The sequence below is a fragment of the Lynx rufus genome, unplaced genomic scaffold (assembly GCF_022079265.1).
Source record: "Lynx rufus isolate CCGP_SWC_20201006 ecotype Redwood Valley unplaced genomic scaffold, mLynRuf1.p SCAF_48, whole genome shotgun sequence".
Taxonomy (NCBI): Eukaryota; Metazoa; Chordata; class Mammalia; order Carnivora; family Felidae; genus Lynx; species Lynx rufus.
The window spans coordinates 815237-835983 of NW_025814865.1; the positions used below are offsets into that span (position 1 = coordinate 815237).

The 20747-nt window shown below is 49.3% G+C and overlaps 1 protein-coding gene across 1 annotated transcript in view; it reads right to left on the bottom strand.

Moving 5' to 3' along the window:
* LOC124525802 (protein Shroom2-like) overlaps window positions 1-20747 on the bottom strand; it is a 90086-nt gene that overhangs the window by 13981 nt on the left and 55358 nt on the right. Inside the window, exon 6 of the mRNA XM_047098383.1 lies at window positions 2032-2610. Within this exon, the coding sequence (XP_046954339.1) occupies window positions 2032-2610 (579 nt within the window). The remainder of the gene's footprint in view (window positions 1-2031; window positions 2611-20747) is intronic.

The following is a 20747-nucleotide window of genomic DNA, read 5'->3' on the forward strand; positions in this document are numbered from 1 at the left end:
TGGCCCCCAGATGAAGCTGTGGTTACGAGGCCACACTTGCAGAGATACAGGATGCTATCAGTGGTGTCCTCTCTGCCGAGTTATTTTCAAGGTGGAAAGAAAAGAACAGGGGCGCCTGGGTGGCTCAGTTGGTTAAACATCTTACTCTTTAAAAAAAATTTTTTTTTTAAATTTTTTTTCAACGTTTATTTATTTTTGGGACAGAGAGAGACAGAGCATGAATGGGGGAGGGGCAGAGAGAGAGGGAGACACAGAATCAGAAACAGGCTCCGAGCCATCAGCCCAGAGCCTGACGCGGGGCTCGAACTCACGGAGTGCGAGATCGTGACCTGGCTGAAGTCGGATGCTTAACCGACTGCGCCACCCAGGCGCCCCTAAAAAAAATTTTTTTAATGTTTATTTATTTTTGAGAGAGAGAGAGAGAGAGAGAGAGAGAGAGAGAGAGAGAGAGAGAGAGTGGGGGAGGGGCAGAGAGAGAGGGAGACACAGAATGTGAAACAGACTCCGGGCTCTGAGCTGTCAGCACAGAGCCCGACGGGGGGCTCGAACCCACGAACCGTGAGATCATGACCTGAGCCGAAGTCGGACGCTCAACCGACTGAGTCCCCCAGGCGCCCCTTAACATCTGACTCTTGATTTCGGCTCAGGACATGATCTCTTGGGTCCGGAGTCTGAGCCGCGCTGGGCTCTGTGCTGAGAGCGTGGAGCCTGCTTTGGGATTGTCTCTCACTCTCTCTCTGCCCCTCCCGTGCTCATGCTCTTTCTCAAAATAAATCAATGAACTTAAAAAAAAGAGAACGGCTTGAGACTCTACAACAAAAAGGTCCAACAGAACTTTCTGGGATGATGGAAATAAATGGTGCACACGTGGTGCAGCTGACGCACAGAATTTATTTTGTTTTTCATTAACTTCCATTCCTACGGCCACATGTGACTGTGGCTACCGTATTCGACAGCACGGGACATCGGGGCCAGAGCATTCCCTGCTGCGGGGCTCACCTGTGCACCGCAGGATGCGAGGCGTCCCGGCCTCTGCCTGCTGGATGCCAGCAGCAACACTCGCTCTTCAGCTGTGACCCCCCCAAACCTCTCCAGACACAGCCAAATGCCCCCCCGGGGGCAAAGCCACCCTCCCCCAGATGGACAACCACGGCCCTAGCGAGCAAGATGAAAATTCTGCACTTCTGCCCTTTCCCAGTTCTTCAAAGGCACTCTGAGAGGACGGCAAAAGGAAACATTCAGCGTTCGGGACCGGTCAGTCCCAGCCTGACCATATTCATCAACATCTCCACGGGCACGGCAGACAAGTCCACGTCAGAAATTCTAACAGCAGCGCCATGGAGTTGAACAGGTTTTTCCTCTGCCTTCATAACATGTGTATACCAGCTTTGCTTTTCACACATGACACAGAAAGAAAATGTGTTGGGGCACCTGGGTGGCTCAGTCGGTGAAGCGTCCAACTCTTGACTTTGGCTCAGGTCTGATCTCACAGTTTGACCGTGTGAGGCCCTGCGTGAGCCCCACATGAGCCCCGCATGGGGCTCTGCGGTGACAGCGTGGAGCCCGCTTGCGATTCCATCTCCCCCTGTCTCTGTCTCTGCCCCTCCTCTGCTCACACTCTCTCTCAAAAATAGAAACATAAACCTACAAAATGTGTGGAAATCCTGGACATTATGAAAAACACCGAAGTCTCCTGAAGGCGTCAGGCTTACTGCACACGGGACTCTCCAACCACACAAGTGCTCAGGGAAAGCACAGCCCTCATGGGCAGATGCCCGGAGGGAAGGCACACACCACGGCTGGGCCTGGACCACGGGGACAGAGGACAGTCCGCACCTGCGGCACATCCCCTTTGCTCCTGGAGAACAGGGCACCCCCGCCCCGACCCCAAGTTAAAAATCCACCTGACCCCTGGAGCTGTGGGTTGTCCCCCATGGGGTCCAGACACCGCCCCCACACCGCCCAGGAACGACGCCCGGGAAACCTCCCGCGGGAGCCCAGGGAAGGGCAGGCGCGGGGCCAGGGCCTTACTTGGTGGAACTCTCGTCCTGGACCAGCAGGGGAGGTCTGTCCGTGAGCTTCTGCGGGGCGAACTGGGGCGAAGGGGAGCGAGAAGTCTCCACGGCGGCCGGGCACGGGGCCCGCAGCGAGGAAGGGAGCAGGGCTTGGCTCTCAGGCCCGGCCGGGTGCCCGTCTACATGCCGCCCCGCGCGCTCGCCGTCTTCGGGCCTTTGGCCGAGGGCCGGGCGGGGGGCGCACGCGTCCGGGGCCTCGGGGGACGGCGGGGGCCCGCTGGGGGTGCCGCCGGCCAGGCCCCCCAACTGCCCGGGCTCACGCTTGGGCGGCGGCGGCGGCGGCGGCCTCCGCGGGGCTGGCTGCTTGGGGACGGGCGCGGCGCTCAAGGGCCTGGGCTCCTGCCCGCGGGTGTGCGGGGCCGAGGGCGCGCCCTCCGAGGATCTGTAGTCTCGAGGGAGGGTCCCCGCTCGGCCGCGGGCCTCCGGGGGCACCTCCGGAGCCCCCCAGGCGGGAGACGGCTGACCGAGCTGGGCCGGCGTCCGGGAGTCCTGCTGTCCTGCCGCACCGCTTGCCGGCCGTCGGACATCTGCTTGTCTACAGGGAGAAAGTGTACAAGTGAGCGCACGATGCCAAGCCGCATCTCTCCAAACGGGACTAGATCCAGATCTCGATGACCTTCTTAACTCATTTTCGGGAATGACAGCCAGATACGTTTTCCCACACCGTCCCCGCCGCTCGTGACGCGAGGTATCCAGTCCAAGCACACACAGGAGGCTGCATGTTGCTACCTCACGTAACAGGACGGGAAATCTTAAAATGACACGCACACACTTAAGGTACAGACATGTACTTGCACACACACGTTGCATTGTGGGGCAAGAAAATTCACACTTTAGTTATTTATAAAGGTTCAGACCTCTTAAAAATTTTTTTCAATGTTTATTTACTTTTGAGAGAGAGAGAGAGAGAGACAGAGAGAGAGAGAGACAGAGTGTGTTGGGGAGGGGCAGAGAGAGAGAGAGAGAGAGAGAGAGAGAGAGAGACAGAATCCAAAGCAGGCTCCAGGCTCCGAGCTGTCAGCACAGAGCCTGACGTGGGGCTTCAACTCGGGAACCACGAGATCACGACCCGAGCCCAAGTCAGATGCTTAACGGACTGAGCTACCCGGGAGTCCCCTTTACACATTTTTAAAAACAACACTAGTGAAAAATCTCATATGGCTATATTTAGAAATATTTATTTCTTGATGTAACAGTATTTTTATGTGGCTTATTTAGGAAAGTTGCCATTTACAAAAAGGCATAGAGCTTTCTAACATGAGCCTCAAATCAATTTACGAATAAAGCCTTTAAAATCAGTAGTATATTATTTTTTTCCTAAAGTTTTAAAAAGTTTTATTTATTTTGAGAGAGACAGAGGCAGCGTGAGTAGGGAAGGCGTAGAGAGAGAGGGAGACAGAGAGAGTCCCCAGCGGGCTCCATGCTGCCTGTGTGGAGTGCTATGTGGGGCTTGAACTCACAAAGCCGTGAGATCATGACCCGACCCAAAAGGAAGCGTTGGACGCTTAACCGATGGAGCCACCCATGCACCCCAATCAGTCGTATATTATTAAAAAGGAGAAAAACATGGGGCACCTGGGTGGCTCAGTTGGTTGACCGTCCCACCCTCGATCCCTCGATTTTGGCTCAGGTCGTGATCTCAGGGTCAAAGGATCGAGCCCCACGTTGGGCTCTGTGCTGAGTGTGGAGTCTGCTTAAGAGTCTCTCTCTCTCGCTCTCTCTCGCTCTCTCTCCCTCGCTCTTGCTGTCTCTCCCTCTGCCCCCTCCCCCACTCATGCTCTCTCTCTCTCTCTCTCTCTCAAATAAAATTTAAAACAAGAGACAAAAACAAAGACTTTGGGTGCTGCAGTGGCTCACTCATCATTCCATACTGCTACCCGTTCCCAGCTCTACCTCCACATTCGATGCGCATACGCGTGTGCTCAGTACGCACAGACGCACACGCAGGAAGGTCTCCGCAAAACCCGGACGGAGGCACACGCTCCAAGGACGTTTCTCTGCGCTGCAAGCAGCGCTCAGTCACGGGCTAAGCACTATCAACTCTGTGACAGAGCAGCCTGCCATGCCTTTGCCAGCACAGTTCCTTCCAACCTGACACAGTAATAAAAGGAGCCTCTGAAGGACCGTCCCATTCAGGGAAGAGCAATTTGGCATTGAGGAGATCACCTCAGAGGTGCTAAAGCAAACTCTAACGAGGGCAGCACGGGGGGAACCAGAAGACAGAGCACCGGTGCCCGTAAGTGACGTCCCCTTCTAACAAGCTAGGTAAGGCTTTCCCCCTCATTCCAGCACCCCCTTGGGGCCCAGCAGTGAGCCTGCCTCCTGGGATGTGATGCCCAGCCTGGGTGTTATGGATGCCCCAACCCCAGCCAGGCTGCTGCACGACAAAGTCCAGTGCCCGGTGCGTGTCCCTCTGACCGTGTCCCTCGGGGAAAGGGCCCCTCCAGCTTCAGCGGATGCTCTGGAGTAGAACCCTGACCATGTCCAAGTCCCTCCCCTTCCTGTCGTCAGCCAGCTGGGGGCAGCTCCCCACCTTGTGCGGCCGTGAGCACAGCCACACACGGCTGGACCCGGCCGCACCTAGAAGCTGGAAGCCGTCCACATCTGGGAGAGGTCGGAAGAGCTCAAATCCCACAGGGGCCCTGAGAGAGGGCAGGTGTGGTCTCTGCTTTCAAGACGCTGAAGACACGGCCTCAGCTTCGAAGATGCACGGTGACAAAACAGCCGAGCAAAAGAGTTTAAAATATTAACCCAGCTTCAGAAAGTTAGATATTTAAGAAAAAATACATACTAGGTACACACTAAGAGACACTAGAAATTTTCTAAATAACTTTTTAATAAAAAAAATTTTTTTAGATGTTTATTTTTGAGAGACAGAGAGTGAGCAGGGGACGGGCAGAGAGGGAGGGAGACACAGAATCCGAAGCAGTTCCAGGCTCTGAGGTCAGCACAGACCCCGACGCGGGGTTCCAACTCACAAACCATGAGATCATGATTTCAGCTGAAATCAGACGCTTAACTGACTGAGCCACCAAGGCACCTCGGAGCCCTTCCTTTTTAAATGTTGAAAAATTTTTCAAGATTAGGGGCTCCTGGGTGGCTCAGTTGGTTGAGTGTCCAACTTCAGCTCATGTCATGATCTCATGGCTCATGAGTTTGAGCCGCGCATCGGGCTCTATGCTGACAGCCCAGAACCTGGAGCCTGTGTCTCCCTCTCTCTCTCTGCCCCTAACCCACTCGCATTCTCTGTCTCTCTCAAAAATAAACATTAAAAATTTTTTTTTTAATTTTCAAGGATAAAGCCAATGGTGATAGAAATGGTGATAGAAAGATCCACACAGAGTAAGAAAATAAGAAGTCTTAAGGATTTGCCAGCAAAGGCACCTAACCATGTAGCTCCGAGGAATGCCTGGAACAGTGAGTCAAGCCATACAAAGGAACCTTTAAAAGGCAGCTGCATTCCAGACTCCCAGCAATTGATATGCAGCTCAGGTCACTCACTGTCATGCAGAACATGCTAATGACACGTTATCAAGGAGAAGGTTGCTCCAGGAGGAGGCTCCCAGGACACCTGCAACCTCTGGGCAGGCGGGAGCCCAGCGCCTGGGTCTGAGACAGGGCAGCAAAGCAAAACAAACCTCATCTGGATTTTCTCTCTGCCCCTCCCCTGCTGGTGTGCGCTCTCTCTCTCCTAAAATAAATAAATAGACTTTAAAATAAAAGCTGACGGGTGCCGGGGTAGCTTAGTCAAGTCAGCATCTGACTCTTGATTTCAGCTGAGTTCATGATCTCATGGTCGTGGGTTTGAGACCCAAGTCCGGCCCAGCACTGATAGCATGCAGTCTGCTTGGGATTCTCTCTCCCCCCAGCGCCTGGCTGTTTTCTCCTCTGCCTGCTGCCATGAAAGGTCCGAGGCAGGGTAGCGAAGCAAAACAAACCTCATCTGAAGAGGAACCCCCCCCCCCCGCCCCGCCCCAAGGCCACATAAATGCTGCTCAGGACCCCAGACACCCTGTGATAGGGGCAGAAATGACCAGAAGTCCAAAAGGAGAAAGACTATATACAGACACATACATACACACACACCAAATTCCCAGGGAATCCCATCAACACTGGTATTATTCAAATCTTGATTGATTTGATTCAAATTGTTGATTTGGGGATGCGGCTGGTCAGCCCCATGTCTAACTGTGCTTTCTAGATCTGAGAAGTGACGGTTTTATTTCCAGGTTCTTTGTGCTCGTGATGAGCCCTGTTGTGGCCCTGGGTTCCTCTCTCTGGGCCACAGGTTTCTGCTCCGTCTCACACAGGCCCTCTACTCCTGGTCACCCGTAGCCCAGGACTGGTCTCACTCTCCAATGCTTGCGTGGTTCACGGTCTCCACTCACCTCACTGGGCTATAAGCGCCTCCACGGAGGGCAGGAGACCAGGCTATCTTCTTGAAGCCTCACAAGCAAATATTGCATGCACCATGGCACACGGTCATCCAAACATCAACGTACAAATGCATCTGCTGCTTTCAGTCACTGTGCACAATGGTAAGGAGCAAGGCTGTGTTGCTTTCCTTCCTCCCTTCCTCCCTCCCCTTTCTTTTATGTTTATTTTTTATTCTTGAGGGAGGGAGGGAGGGAGGGAGGGAGGGAGGGAGAGAGGGAGAGAGAGACAGAGAGAGGGAGAGAACAAGTGGGGGAGGGGCAGAAAGAGAGAGGGACAGAGAATCCAAAGCAGGCTCCAGGCTCTGAACTGTCAGCACAGAGCCGGATGTGGGGCTCGAACTCACAAACTGTGAGATCATGACATGAGCCGAAGTCGGACGCTTAACCGACTGAGCCACCCAGGTACCCCATTTCTTTTTTTTTTTAAGTTTACTTATTTACTTTGAGAGAGAGAGAGAGAGAAAGAGAGAGAAAGAGAAAAGAGAAAGAGAGAGAGAGAGAAAGAGAGCAAGCTGGGGAGGGACAGAGAGGGACAGAGAATCCCAAGGAGGCTTCACACTGTCAGCTCGGTGCCTGAAGCAGGGCTCGAACTCACAAACTGTGAGATCATGACCTGAGCCCAAATCAAGAGTCGGATGCTTCACGGACTGAGTCACCCAGGCGCCCTGCGAGGCTGCATTTTCTGAGACGCAGCCAGTCAGGTTCTCAGAGAAATGACTTTGCAGGTGAACATTCCCATCATAACGGAACATTTTTAGACTGCTCTGGAATCACTAATTAATTCAGCACTGCTTTGCAAGTTGGGTTAACCATCGTCTCCATCAAGGAAAAGAGAAACATTTCTAGCTCTCGGATGACTTACGTAACGCGTACCACAGGGTCCTCCTTTCCTAAGTGCTCAGAGGGACAATGAGAGGAGAGGGACACACGGTCACTTCTGACTCGGACACTCATTTCTTGCTCACGGCTCTTCCTCCTGATGCACTTCAGTGTGTGAGGCCATGTGGTGAGGCTCTGGCCCACATTTCATTTGGGGTTTCACTAGGCAGACGCTTCCCATCACAGCACCATTTACCAGCTGTGTGACATCGGCGAGAGACAGTGTGTCACCAAGCCTCATTTCCTCACCATGGGATACCGCGCGGGGGCGCCACGCGAGGCAGAGGCGGCAGAGCCCCCCGCGCGGCGGGATCCACGTGGCGGCCCCCACCAGCCACACGCTGCGGAGCCCCCAACGGGAGAGTGCCCCGTGTAGCGGAGCAGACCCGAACGCAGGTCTCCGCGGCAGCACCGCGTACCCCCCGCCCACGCCACGCCGCGCCACGCCGCGCCACAGCGCGGCACAGCCAGGCAGGGCCGCCCAGGCCTCCACCGGGGAAGGGCATCCCCGTGGCAGCTGCTCCAGGGCGCTTACGGGTACCGCCACAATCCCGTGGGATGGAACTGCCCAAGTGAACGACGGGGAGAGACAGAGCAACCTTCCAGTGGAAGACAGCACTCGGGTGTTTCCTCCTTTCATTTCAATATTGCGAAAAATGCTAAGTCCTACCGTTCAAAGGAGCCAGCCCGCCGCTGACGTCAGCCAGGGTGGCTGGCGTACTGGAGACGGTTCAAGAGCAGTACTTGCGAGTGTATGTGGCAAAGCCAGGTCTGCACGGGACAAGATGACTCCACAGGCCAACCGGGTAGGACTCAGAAGTGCTGCCTTCCAGGCAGAGACAGGCTTCCCAGAAGCGGTGGAGGTCAACATACAGTTTTAGGCGGCACACATCCATTGCCGGTGGGTATGGAGGACGGCGATTTTGCGAAGGCTGGAACCGTTTATTAGAAATCACAGCTTCTCTCCCTGTATCTGCACGGAACACCACCAGGCAGGCTGTCTCGAGAACAACACTGCCACCGGACATTCAGACGAGCCAGGTGGCTGGAGAGACACGGGACGCTCACGCCACAAGTACAAGTCTCCGGAACGAGTCCCTGGTGTCTCCGCTGATCTTTGTGTGCCCCAGGGAACTCCCAGCACACACACATGGCCGCAGTGAAGCACACGCAGGAAGGTCTTCTGTGTACACACCCCCTCAGAGCCAAACAAGGTGGGAAAAGGTGACGATGATGGGCAAGGCATGGAAGCGAAAGAGGCAATCAACCGATTCATGATGAACGGACGGAAACGACTAGAAACGTCTCCAACAGCATGAACACCCAGGGATAATGGCACCACCCACTCTTTCCTTGGAAATGCCAGACGACCACAGGATTTCCCAGATGGTGAGCCCCTGGAGGCTAAAGGCTGTCTGGCTGTCGTATCCCAGTTTCCGAGTATGCAAACAACATCTACCAAATGCATGGACAGGTACACTAGTGATGAGGGAGAGAGCGGTTTCCATGAGTCCTGTCCCAGTTCCGTGTCTCGCAGAATCACCTTCTGGGAGGGGAGGGGCGCTGAAATCGTTTTCAATCCAGTCATCTCTTTACTGCAACGTCTCCACTAAAGTTATTCCCTCTGCGTCAGACCCAAAGAGGCTCTCTCTTCTGTGATTCTAATGCCACACGGGGAAAGCAATCACTTTAGAAAATCAGATGAATGTTACTTCTTCATTATCTTAACAGATGGATAAAAAGACTTGCTCCCTTTGGGTTTTGTTTTTTGCTTGCAGGAATTTGGGTGGTAAATAGGAATGAAGCTGAATTGAGAGGGACTGGTAAGTCGTTTGTAGTTAAGTAAGTGGAGGAGAACAGATTAATAGAGAGATTCCACACACACAGAGGATCCAAATCAGAACATACAAGCACAGATTTCTTGAAGGACTAGTGTCCAATCACAGAAAATACTTAGATTTAGAAACCGTAATTTGTGACCGCCCCTCAAGCATCCAACTCTGTGTTCAGAACACGTGTTTTGAATCTATTCCAGGCCTCTTTCATTTCTGTGGCTAGAGAGACACTTGTTCCTGGTTCCAAGATGTGACACTTGGAAATTTTTGTTTGTTTTAATGTGTTTATTTCACTTATTTTAGAGAGAGAGAGAGAGAGAGCGCGAGAGGGCGCATGAGCGGGGGGAGCACAGAGAGGGGGATAGAGGATCTGAAGCAGGCTCTATGCTGACAGCAGACAGCCCGACATGGGGCTCGAACTCACGAACCGTGAGATCATGATCTGATGATCTGAGTCAAAGTCAAACAAACACCTAACCTACTCAGCCACCCAGGAACCCCTGAAAATTGATGAATTGTTTTGTTTTGATTGAACAAAAATCCCCAAATCAGGCAAATTCTCTCTGCCAATGAAAGCTCCAGACCAGTGAGAAACAGGCACAAATGGGCTAAAGATGACATTTTCACGTGCTCGGTTAGCCAAGTTTTCTTCAGGCATTCCGTTATCAGCTTTCCTAAAAATACGTTCTGCGCAAAGTTCAAAGTGGGCAAGCCCGATCCGAACTGGAAGGTTTTAGAACTAGCCGAACTGATCAAATCAAGATTTCAGGGGGAAGTGGGGTTGGCCAATGACACTGCTCCGCTGCTGGCTACAGACTGCACTCAGTGTGGTCTGCAGGCTTTAAGTAGGTGACCCGGCAGGGCACGATTAGTCTTCTGAAACCGCAGGACACAAGAGTGTGTGCCACAAGTCACCCCACAGTCCCAGCGCACCCTGCCGTCTCTTCTGATGGGCGTTTGGATCCCCTGGTCCAGCTGCACCTGCGGCCAGCCAGGACCCCACTCTCAGCATGGGTCAGCCCACGTCCGACCAGGAAATACCTGAAGCAGGACACACGGTACAAACCACAAGAGATACAGTAAAAAGTTCTCTCTGCCTTCTGAGACCCTGGCAGCTCCTTCCGCAACTCATGGGAAGCTATTACCAGTTTGAAGCCTATCAAAGAAAACAGGGGAAACGTAATCATTATCAGAGGCTTTCGACCCTCCCAGGCATGAGGTTACCCTGTCCATATTTCTTTCCAAGATGTGTAAAAAAGCAGCTTCCTGAACCCACCCCTCCAATTCTCAAGAACATTCTGAAGGAACGTAGGGGATGATGCTACAGACATACAAATCTAAGCTCTCCTCGAACTTACTCCACGAGAAGCCAGCTCCGGGCAGAGGTAGGGGCTGATGAGGACACGTACGCCTGCAAATCTGTTATCTTAGCAAAAGCCTTCCTGGGAATCTGGATGTCAAGGCAGTGCTGAGAATCTCTGCTTTATGGGACCCTCCCCTCCCAGATTCCTTCTCTCCCCTTGTTCTAACCACTTGATCTGAGTATTACAAACTACACCTGAAGCTTTGATCCTTGGCTTGGCATGTCCCTTCGAAACCAGACGATCATCCTCTGAAGATACAGTGAGATTAAGTACCCCTTGGTACCAGCCTTGGAGGGATAAAGCCTTGATGTTTCATTCTCCACCAAGAAAGGCTTCTCAAACCCTGGGCCCAGGGGATTTGGGCCTTGGCCTGTAGTTTGTCAAACCCTGCTCTAAAAGGCAAGGCAGATAGTAATTTCTAAACAATTTTAACTCCTTTTGATAAGTACTATGAAGCGAATGCCAAGGGAGAAAAGAGGAGAGACTTTAGAGAGAGGAGGGACTGCTGAGTTCCTCTAAAGCTATGATTTTATACCTGCAATGCCTCCTTTTTAGCTATTAGTGGGAGCAATGGTCTCTTGTGAACATCCTTGGGTGAACCATGGTGAATGTTGCAACCTGTTGCTGCAAATCATTAGAAGCAGTCAGAAGGAAAAATCAGGTTAGTATCGTATTACGGCAGACACTTCATTTACCTCAATAATAGTTTTCGGAACATCTAGGCTGCGTAAATTTTTATTAGGTATGATCTGTTCTTGATAAAAACTTAAAAGCTGCAAACATTAGGGCACAGGGAACAAGTGATACATGAATTTGGGTTTACCGTACATCTTGTGCCCTACATGTACACACTTTTCTCCTGAGCCACTTAAGTTTTTAAAAACACGTGTTTGTATTCCTAGAAATCTAGCTATGGATCTGGGAGGTCTTGACATTATAGAACATCTCTGCCTCTATTCCTCCCCACCCCCCACCACAATTTTATCTTTTATTTTTATTTTGGGAGAGAGAGAGACAGAGAACACACACATGCATGCAAGAGGGGGAGGGGCAAAGGGAGGGAGAGAGAGAGAGAAAGAGAAGGAAGGAGGGAGGGAGGGAGGGAGAGAGAGAGAGAGAGAGAGAGAGAGAGAAAGAGAGAGAGAGAGAGAGAGAGAGAGAGAATCTTAAGCAGGCTCCAAGTTCAGTGCAGAGTCCGACTCAGAGCTCGATCCCATGACCACACCACAATCTTATCAAGGTATTGTTTACACACCATAAAATTCAAGCGATGGGAGGTTTGGGTAAATGTATAGAGTTGTGTATTCACCACCACAATCAAGTCAAAATACAACTGCACTGCCCCAGAAAGTTCCCTCTTGCTCTAAGGCACTTACTGCAGCCCTGACTGAAAACCCTGTAAGGTAGTGTGTTTGTCTGCAAGGACAGCCAACTTTAGGCAGACGTAGAAGATTAAAATTCCTTAAAACTACAAGTCAGGGGCGCCTGGGTAGCTCAGTCAGTTAAATATCTGACTCCTGATTTCAGCTCAGGTCATGATCTCATGGTTCATGGGTTCAAGCCCTGCATCAGGCTCTGTGCTGACGGCGTGGAGCCTGCTTGGGATTCCTTCTCTTCCCCTCTCTGTCTGTCCCTCCCCCATTTATGCTCTCTCTCTCTCTCTCTTTCTCTCTCAAAATAAATAAACATTTGGGAAAAAAAAACACCTACAAATCAAACCCTACTGAAATGATTGGGAAATGCCCATTTCAACAAATTTGAGAGGGAATCTATTCACGACTTGCACAAACTAATGTTCTGAAAGCAAAGCCACGTTGCAGTGACCTTTCCAGACTGTGAGCAAAGTATTCCATGGGAAGGATCAGCCACCCTGGGCATTTCCACTCTTCTTCTGTCCTCCCTTTATTGCATTTTACAAACATGCATATGCTTTAGCCACCATTAGCATGGAAAGTAGATATGCCTGACCCTGTCCCCCAGAAACTTCCGGCTCCTCCTGCCATCAACACCAGATCAAGGCCAGACTGCATGCTTGATCTTGCAGACTCCCTCTCATCCCTCCCAAGCCACCTGCCACTCCTCAGGGATGCATGTTCCTGCAACATACATTTTGGCCAGAGGCCCTCCCCTGCCATTTATGCCTCGTGGTTTCCATATCTCCGCTTTGATCCACACTCTTCAGAATACGCCCCATGGACACCATTCCCATTTTCTTTAAGATCCAACCTTTTCCATGAAGCGTTTCCAGGACCCGTTTTTGTTTTTGTTTTGTTTTGTTTTGAGAGAGAGAGACAGACAGAACGTAAGCAAGGGAGGGGCAGAGAGGGAGACACAGAATGTGAAGCAGGCTCCAGGCTCTGAGCAGTCAGCATAGAGCCCAATGCGGGGCTCAAACTCACGAACTGCAAGATCATGACCTGAGCTGAAGTCACATGCCCAACTGAAGAGCCATCCAGGTGCCCCCATTTCCAGGACCTGTTGACAAACAAGCCTTTCTTCTGATGAACCCCCATAAGGATTTAATCTTTACCTGTTTGTCCCCAAACTATACTCAACTTATCTGTGTTATTTTCGGTGAATATCACTTCTCCTGGATACGGTGATAACACCCACTTCTGTCCGTAGGCCTAACGCAGTGCCCCGGCACAAGGCAGGCTTCAGCAAAGACTCAGTGAGGTAACAGGAAGAAAGGAGGGAGGGAGTAAGGGAGGAGAGGAAGCCAAGGCCGGCAGGCTGATTTTCTTGGGCCTTCTGGCTACCTGACATCACAGTATTTATTTCTGTAACCCTCCAAAATTCATATGTTAAATTCTAACTCCCTCTCACCCAGGGGGTAGTGTTAGGGGGTGGGACGTGGGGGAGGTTATTAGGGCATAAAGATGGAGCCCTCAGCAGTGGGACAGTGCCCTTGTAAAAGAGACACGAGGGGCACCTGGGTGGTTCAGTTGGCTGACTGTCTGACTTCGGCTCAGGTCATGATCTCAAGGTTCATGAGTTTGAGTCTTGCATCGGGCTCGCTGATGTCAGTACGGAGCCTGCTTCTGATCCTCTGTCCCCCCCCCCACCTCTTTCTCTCTCTAAAAAGAAAAAAAAAGAGAGAGAGACACAGGAAAGCGCTTGTGGCCCCTCTCTCTGCCCTCCACCACGTAAGGACACGGCAAGAACAGAGCTGTCTGCAAACCAGGAAACGGGTCTCACCAGGAACCAAGTCAGCTGCACTTCAATCTTGGATTTCCAGCCTCTGGAACTGGTGAAAAGTAAATGTCTGTTGTTCAAGCACCTAGTCTACGGTAATCTGTTATGTTATTATCTTCCCTCATAAAGAGAAGATCCTTCAAGGGAGATTCTCTCTGTACCTGATTCCATTTTGCAGGCTTCCTGGCACCTCACCATGTAAATACAGATCAGTAACCAGAAACATACCGATGTCACCCAAAGACCTGTCCACAGAGTCCGTGGTTCTGATCGAATACTAATTAAAACATAGGGGCACATACACACACACACACACACACACACACACACACACACACACACGTGCACCCAGTATGCTGGAGCAGTGAGGCCCTGACCTGCTCTTAAATGAGAGGCGAACGGCGTCAGCTCTACTGCACAGCCGTGTCCTGACTCAGTCCTTGCAATTTCACATCACGTTGCATGAATGCTATAGAAACCAATGCCACTCACAGAAGCAGTTAGGTCTCCTTGCCCATTAAACACAATCTGAAGCCACTCAATTTTTCAACAAAGCGATGACCATAATAAAAATATTAACTGGGGACTGAGTAGCCCTTTACTCTTTCCAGTGTGTTTGTATCTATAGTTAAATGGCTTCTATGTATTTTACTTGGACGCACTTACACCCTGAGCAATCAAATGCTTTTGGGGCGGTGGGCCACAGCAAAACACACAACAGGAACATTACAATGAACACAAAAACATCCTGATGAGGGAGAACGAAAAGGAGAAAGGCACAGGCATGGAAAAGTGCTCAAGTGAGCAGACCCTGGCAGGTATGGAAGTCTGACAGCTGTGCCTCAGACGGGCTCTGGTCAACCAGAGCAGGTGGCCGGAGGTGCTGGGGTACCGGGTAGGCGGGCACTTCTCGATTCTTCAGCACACACAGCCCTAACCCTAACGTCCATTGGCAGAGGGCAAGCATAACTGAGAAAATCCAGTACTTCTGCCTGGCCTGTGAGGACACTGCAGCCCCAGAGCCTAAGTGACTTACTGATAACCTGAGCTAGGGTGTAGATATTCATCTGTGACTCTTTCTCTCTGTCTACAACATCACGTGAGACACTCCTCTGAAACCCCTATGTTCTTCTCTTCCTGACCAGTTTTATCTTCTTTGCAAAAACTCTGTAGAATGCTTCAGGTGGCAGTCTACAGCTCATAGGACGGTCACAGGCTCAGAGCCCCAGAGGGTTATGCTTGTGACGTCACTAATGCAAAGGCCAGTACACAACTGCCAGGGGCCAGGAGCCAGCAGGATAGAAATGGACTGTGCAAAACCGCCAGGCAGGGGCAATGGCATGATTATTAAATACTTATACACAGAAAAGGACAAAACTAAGCATAACCAACCCTAAATGTTTGAAAAGCACACAACGCACTTCAGGGATCTATCTGCAACCTAAATAACAATGATCATGAAGAGAGAGGTCCCACCCCCAACAGGAAAGTGAACACAAGATATGAACAGTAATGAACCAAAGAAAAAATACAAATGGCTAGACAAAGCACAAACTCAACTTCACTGGTTACTGGGCAAATGCAAATTAAAAATGAAATTGCTCTTTTCCTGTCGAATCACAGAACTTTTAAAATGTCTGATGTGGGTGCCTGGGTGGCTTAGTCAATTAAGCATTCGACTTCAGCCCAGGTCATGAACTCACGGTTCATGGGTTCAAGGCCCGTGTCGGGCTCTGTGCTGACAGCTCAGACCTTGGAGCCTGCTTCAGATTTTGTGTCTCCCCCTTTCTCTCTGTCCCTCCCCTGCTCACACTCTGTCTCTCTTTCTCTCAAAAATAAACATTACAATTTTTTTTTAATTTATAGTTGGGGCACTGGGTGGCTTAGTTGGTTGAGTGTCCAACTTCAGCTCAGCTCATGATCTCAGGGTTCATGAGTTCGAGCCCCACACTGGGCTCGTTGCTGTCAGTGCAGAGCCTGCTTCAGATCCTCTGTCCTCCTCTCTCCCTGCCCCTCCTCTGTTCTCTCTCAAAAAATAAATAAGCATAAAAATAAATAAATGAATGAACAAATAAATATCTGATGTGGCCAGAGTTTTGAGAAAGCAGGACTTCCCTAGGCTACTAGGTGGTAGGGCACAAACAGCACGCACTTTATGGAAGGCAATTTGCGCGTATTTCCCAAAAGCCTACCTAGCAATTCCGTATCTAGAATTTGATCCTAGGGAAATCAGCATGCCAGAACATGAGTATTTCACAAGATGTTTGCTGCAGCCTCACCTATATAACTGTGAAAGTGTGGAAATAATCCTAAAAGTCTACAGGACCTCTACTGGACATTTGTATCTTACAATGCCACACATCATACACAGAACTTCCTTATATATTTTTAAAGTTTTTCTTAAAAAAATTTTTTTAATGTTTATTCATTTTTGAGAGACAGAGATAGACAGCGCAAGTGGGGTGGGGCAGAGAGAGATGGAGACACAGAATCTGAAGCAGGCTCCAGGCTCTGAGCTGTTAGCACAAGGCCCGACGCAGGGCTCGAACTCAGAGAGTGTGAGATCATGACCTGAGCTGAAGTCAGACGCCCAACCGACTGAGCCACCCAGGTGCCCCTAAAATTTTTCTTTTTTAAATGTTTATCTATTTTAGAGAGAGAGAGAGAGAGAGCGCACACACGCAGGGACACACGAGTTGGGGAGGGGCACAGAGGATCTGAAGAGGGCTCTGTGCTGACCAAAGAACTTCCTTATATTTTTACTTTTTTGTTTTAATGTTTATTTATATTTGAGAGAGACAGAGAGAGAACGCAAACAGGGGAGGGGCACAGAGAGAGGGAGAGAGAGAATCACAGGCAGGCTCTGTACCATCAGTGCAGAGCTTGATGTGGGGATCAAATCCATGAACCGTGAGATCGTGACCTGAACCGAAACCCAGAGTTGAACGCTTAACTGACTGAGCCACCCAGGCGGCCTCTAGTCTCCCCATAATTTAAGAGAAAATCATTTGCGTCAGCTGTCTTTCTCTTACCACAATTGCATGTGACCCCAAATTCTCAAAATTCTATACATTGGATTGTCTAATTATTGTCACTCAGCTGAACCATATTTGGAAATGGGTTATTTACCCAATAGGCTTTAGATAGATTAATAGATATATTAATAGATTAATAGATATATTAACAGATTAATGGATATTATATTAATAGATATATTAATTTAGATATATTAATAAAAGCTTACCTTATATACTTTATTACTCTATAAAATGTCTAATATGTGAGTGTGCCTATGTTGTACACATATATACATATACGTGCATGCGCGTGGATATAAATGTTAAAACACCTTCCTAGAGTTTCTAATTATTCCATCTTTAATGGCCTCTGAGTACGTTTAAGGGCCCACTGGCTAGACTTTGCAAGAGTCATTAAATAACAAATGTTATGCAAGTTATACCCCAAAGCACTTCATCTGTCAGCAGCTGACTTTATGAGGCATTAGCACAGGACACCAGACAGGTTTGACTGTCAAGGGCACTGCTATTCCATCAACAAAGCCTGCAGGCAGGAACACCATTGGCAGACAGGAGCTCGTTTTATTTTAAATGGATCTCAAAGACATTAATGTGTGTGTGTGTGTGTGTGTGTGTGTGTGACTTATATTTATAGGTCTTCTTTTCCATGAATGTCTTTTCCACTAAGACAATACAACCTGGGGGCTGGGTGTGTGACCTCAAGGGGGATTGCAGTGCCTGGCTTCTGTCCCTGTGAATGAAAAACTAGTATGGTCTCAAGGGACCTCAGAAATCAGTGATTCCAAACACTTTATCCTTCCTTCCTTCTTCTTCTTTTTTTTTTTTAATAAGTATTTTAAAGCTTTCTCAGTCTTTTTTTTTTCAATGTTTACATATTTGAGACACAGAGTACAAGCGGGGGAGGGGCAGAGAGAGAGGGAGCCACAGAATCTGAAGCAGGCTCCAGGCCCCTAGCTGTCGGCACAGAGCCCGATGCGGGACTCAAACCCACGAACCGTGAGATCATGACCTGAGCCGAAGTCGGACGCTTAACCGACTGAGCTACTCACGCCCCTTATTATAGTTAACTTAAAAAAAAAAAATCTTCTAAGTCCACATGAAATTTAACTTGATAGATGGCACAAAATAAGAATATACTTTTTTCCAATCTATTTTTTTCAACAGCATATGTGACATGATTTTTTCATTTTTTAAAAATTTTTTTAAATGTTTTATTTATTTTTGAGACAGGGAGAGACAGAGCATGAACAGGGGAGGGTCAGAGAGAGGGCGACACAGAATCCGAAACAGGCTCCAGGCTCTGAGCTGTCAGCACAGAGCCCGACACGGGGCTCGAACTCACATACCGCGAGATCGTGACCTGAGCCGAAGTCAGCCGCTTAACCGACTGAGCCACCCAGGCGCCCCGTGACATGATTTTTTCTCTTCTGTTGTTTTTCATGCGTTATTAAATCTTCAATTAAAAAATAAGCTCATTTTTGGGCTACTGATTCTCCTCTTGTATTCATTAACTTTTGTCTGTTCTTGAACCACTGCTGCACTACTTGAATTCTTGTTGCTTTATAATACATTTAAGTTCCTGTGAGGACTAGTCTTCTCCCTTATTACACTTTAAAAAATAACTTTTTGTTAAAGATTTTATTTATTTTTTATTTATTTTATTTTATTTTTAAATTTTTTTTTTCAACGTTTATTTATTTTTGGGACAGAGAGAGACAGAGCATGAACGGGGGAGGGTCAGAGAGAGAGGGAGACACAGAATCGGAAACAGGCTCCAGGCTCTGAGCCATCAGCCCAGAGCCTGACGCGGGGCTCGAACTCACGGACCGCGAGATCGTGACCTGGCTGAAGTCGGACGCTTAACCGACTGCGCCACCCAGGCGCCCCAGAGATTTTATTTATTTTTAATGTTTATTTATTTTTGAGAGAGACAGAGTGTGAGGAAGGGGAGGGGTGGAGATAGAGGGAGACACAGAATCCGAAGCAGCTCCAGGCCCTGAGCTGTCAGCACAGAGCCCGACGCGGGGCTCGAACTCACGAACTGTGATCATGACCTGAGCCAAAGTCAGATGCTTAACTGACTGAGCCACCCAGGCGCCCCAAACTCCTTATCTTATGGACAAAGAAACGGAGGGTCAGAAAGGCAGCCTGCAGGTTACACCCGCGCAGCTCAGGATACACGTCCCCAGTCTCTCAGCCTGGTTAGGGATTCTTTGTACCACACGCCCCCTCGGGAGTCCACACTGAATTCCTTCCCACTGCACTATCAGCACCCTGGATTTGAGATACGAAAGGTCAGAAGAGACTAGCTTTGGCAACGAGCACCGCCATCTCCTCTCCTACTTCCTTGTAGGACCTTTCAACGTCAGAGGTGGCATGAATCCGCAGGAAGCCAACAGATGAAAAACCAGCCACACTGCACGCAAGGGCTGTGTGAATCCAGCACTTAAGCCCCAGTTTGCTCACTGTAAAGTGAACATGGTATGCAATGTGCTCAGGCCCAAGATTGTGTGCGTGTGTGTGTGTGTGTGTGTGTGTGTGTGTGTATGAAAATGCTTGTGAACTTTAAGAATTAACACAAGAGATTCTGCAAATGTTTTTTTAAAGGCAAAAAACTAAGTAACTGTAGGATCTCGTCAGACCTCCAGCTCTGTCTAGAAGCTGTCCAGAAAGGACCTAATTATCTAAGGAAAAGCCAGCTGGAAATCCCAAGTGTCCACTAACCAGGGAAAGATGGGTTGATCCAGTGGACACAAAATAGCAGCCCTGGTTTCTACCACCTTGACCTTCTTAAATTTTAATGCACATAAGAGGCAAAGAATTAAAGGCCGTGAAAGTAAAGCAAACGCATTCTAAAAACCGCATAACATACCAGCTTCCCAACACACCTCTGAAATTCAAAGGTGGATTTGGGGGAAGCGGCCAGTCCATGTTAAACAGGGGGCAGTTAGCACATGCTTCCCAGGGCCATGTCACTCCAGCTGGGCAAGAGATGCCTCGTACAACCTGTATGGTTAACACCAACGCGTATGGTCGTTTCTAATACTTTCTAAAAAAGCGCTTCTGTGTGTGTTCTGTTCGTGCATCTATAAGGATACCCTGCAAATTTTTTAAGGGGTGTGTGTCAGCTTGAGTGTGTATGTAGGTGAGAGAGAAAGAGAGACCATGTTTCTTCCACCATGCAGGACAAAAAGCAAATGTGGAGATGTACCTCTTACTACTGTCCGTGGAATACTTTTCTGCAACATAATAATGAAAAATATTTCTAGAATACCCCTCAAAGATTCTGCTTCACAAGAGAAATATGCCAGCCCTTCATCTGACCTGCACCCAATTTTCAGATATTTTACGTGACATGTTTCATTCATTCATTCATTCCGTAAGACTTCAGTGTGTAAGGCGGCAGGCCATTTTATAGGTTTCTGAAAACCTTTCTTCAAACTCCTTTTCCTTTTTACTTCTCAATAGCATGGCCACTACATATGCATTTTAAAAGAACGCCTGCCCATGGGAGTCAGTAAATGCAGACTCAACCAGTGTATGCATGTGTGAGCATACGCACACACACGTATATGCAGCAATTTCTCTGAAAATGGCATCCTCCCTCCAGACACAAAAGCATCTGCTGATAGCAAAGGCATTTCACAAATCTTTCTTTTACAATATAGAAGGTGAAGACTCAGAGCACATGTACAGTAAAAGCTGTGAAGAAACGGCATGCCTCTAAGCTGTCACAATCACGGTGGGGAGCAAAACCTAAGACCTGCACAATACTCAGAACCACACTGATTCCATTTTCTACATTTAGGCGTTTTTCACTGCAATTAGCAGTCTACGTGTGAATCTAGCCACAGAGCATTGTTCCATGACTAAACGTGCACACCTGATTTTGCTGCCCGCCCCCCCCCCCCATTTCCATGTGGCC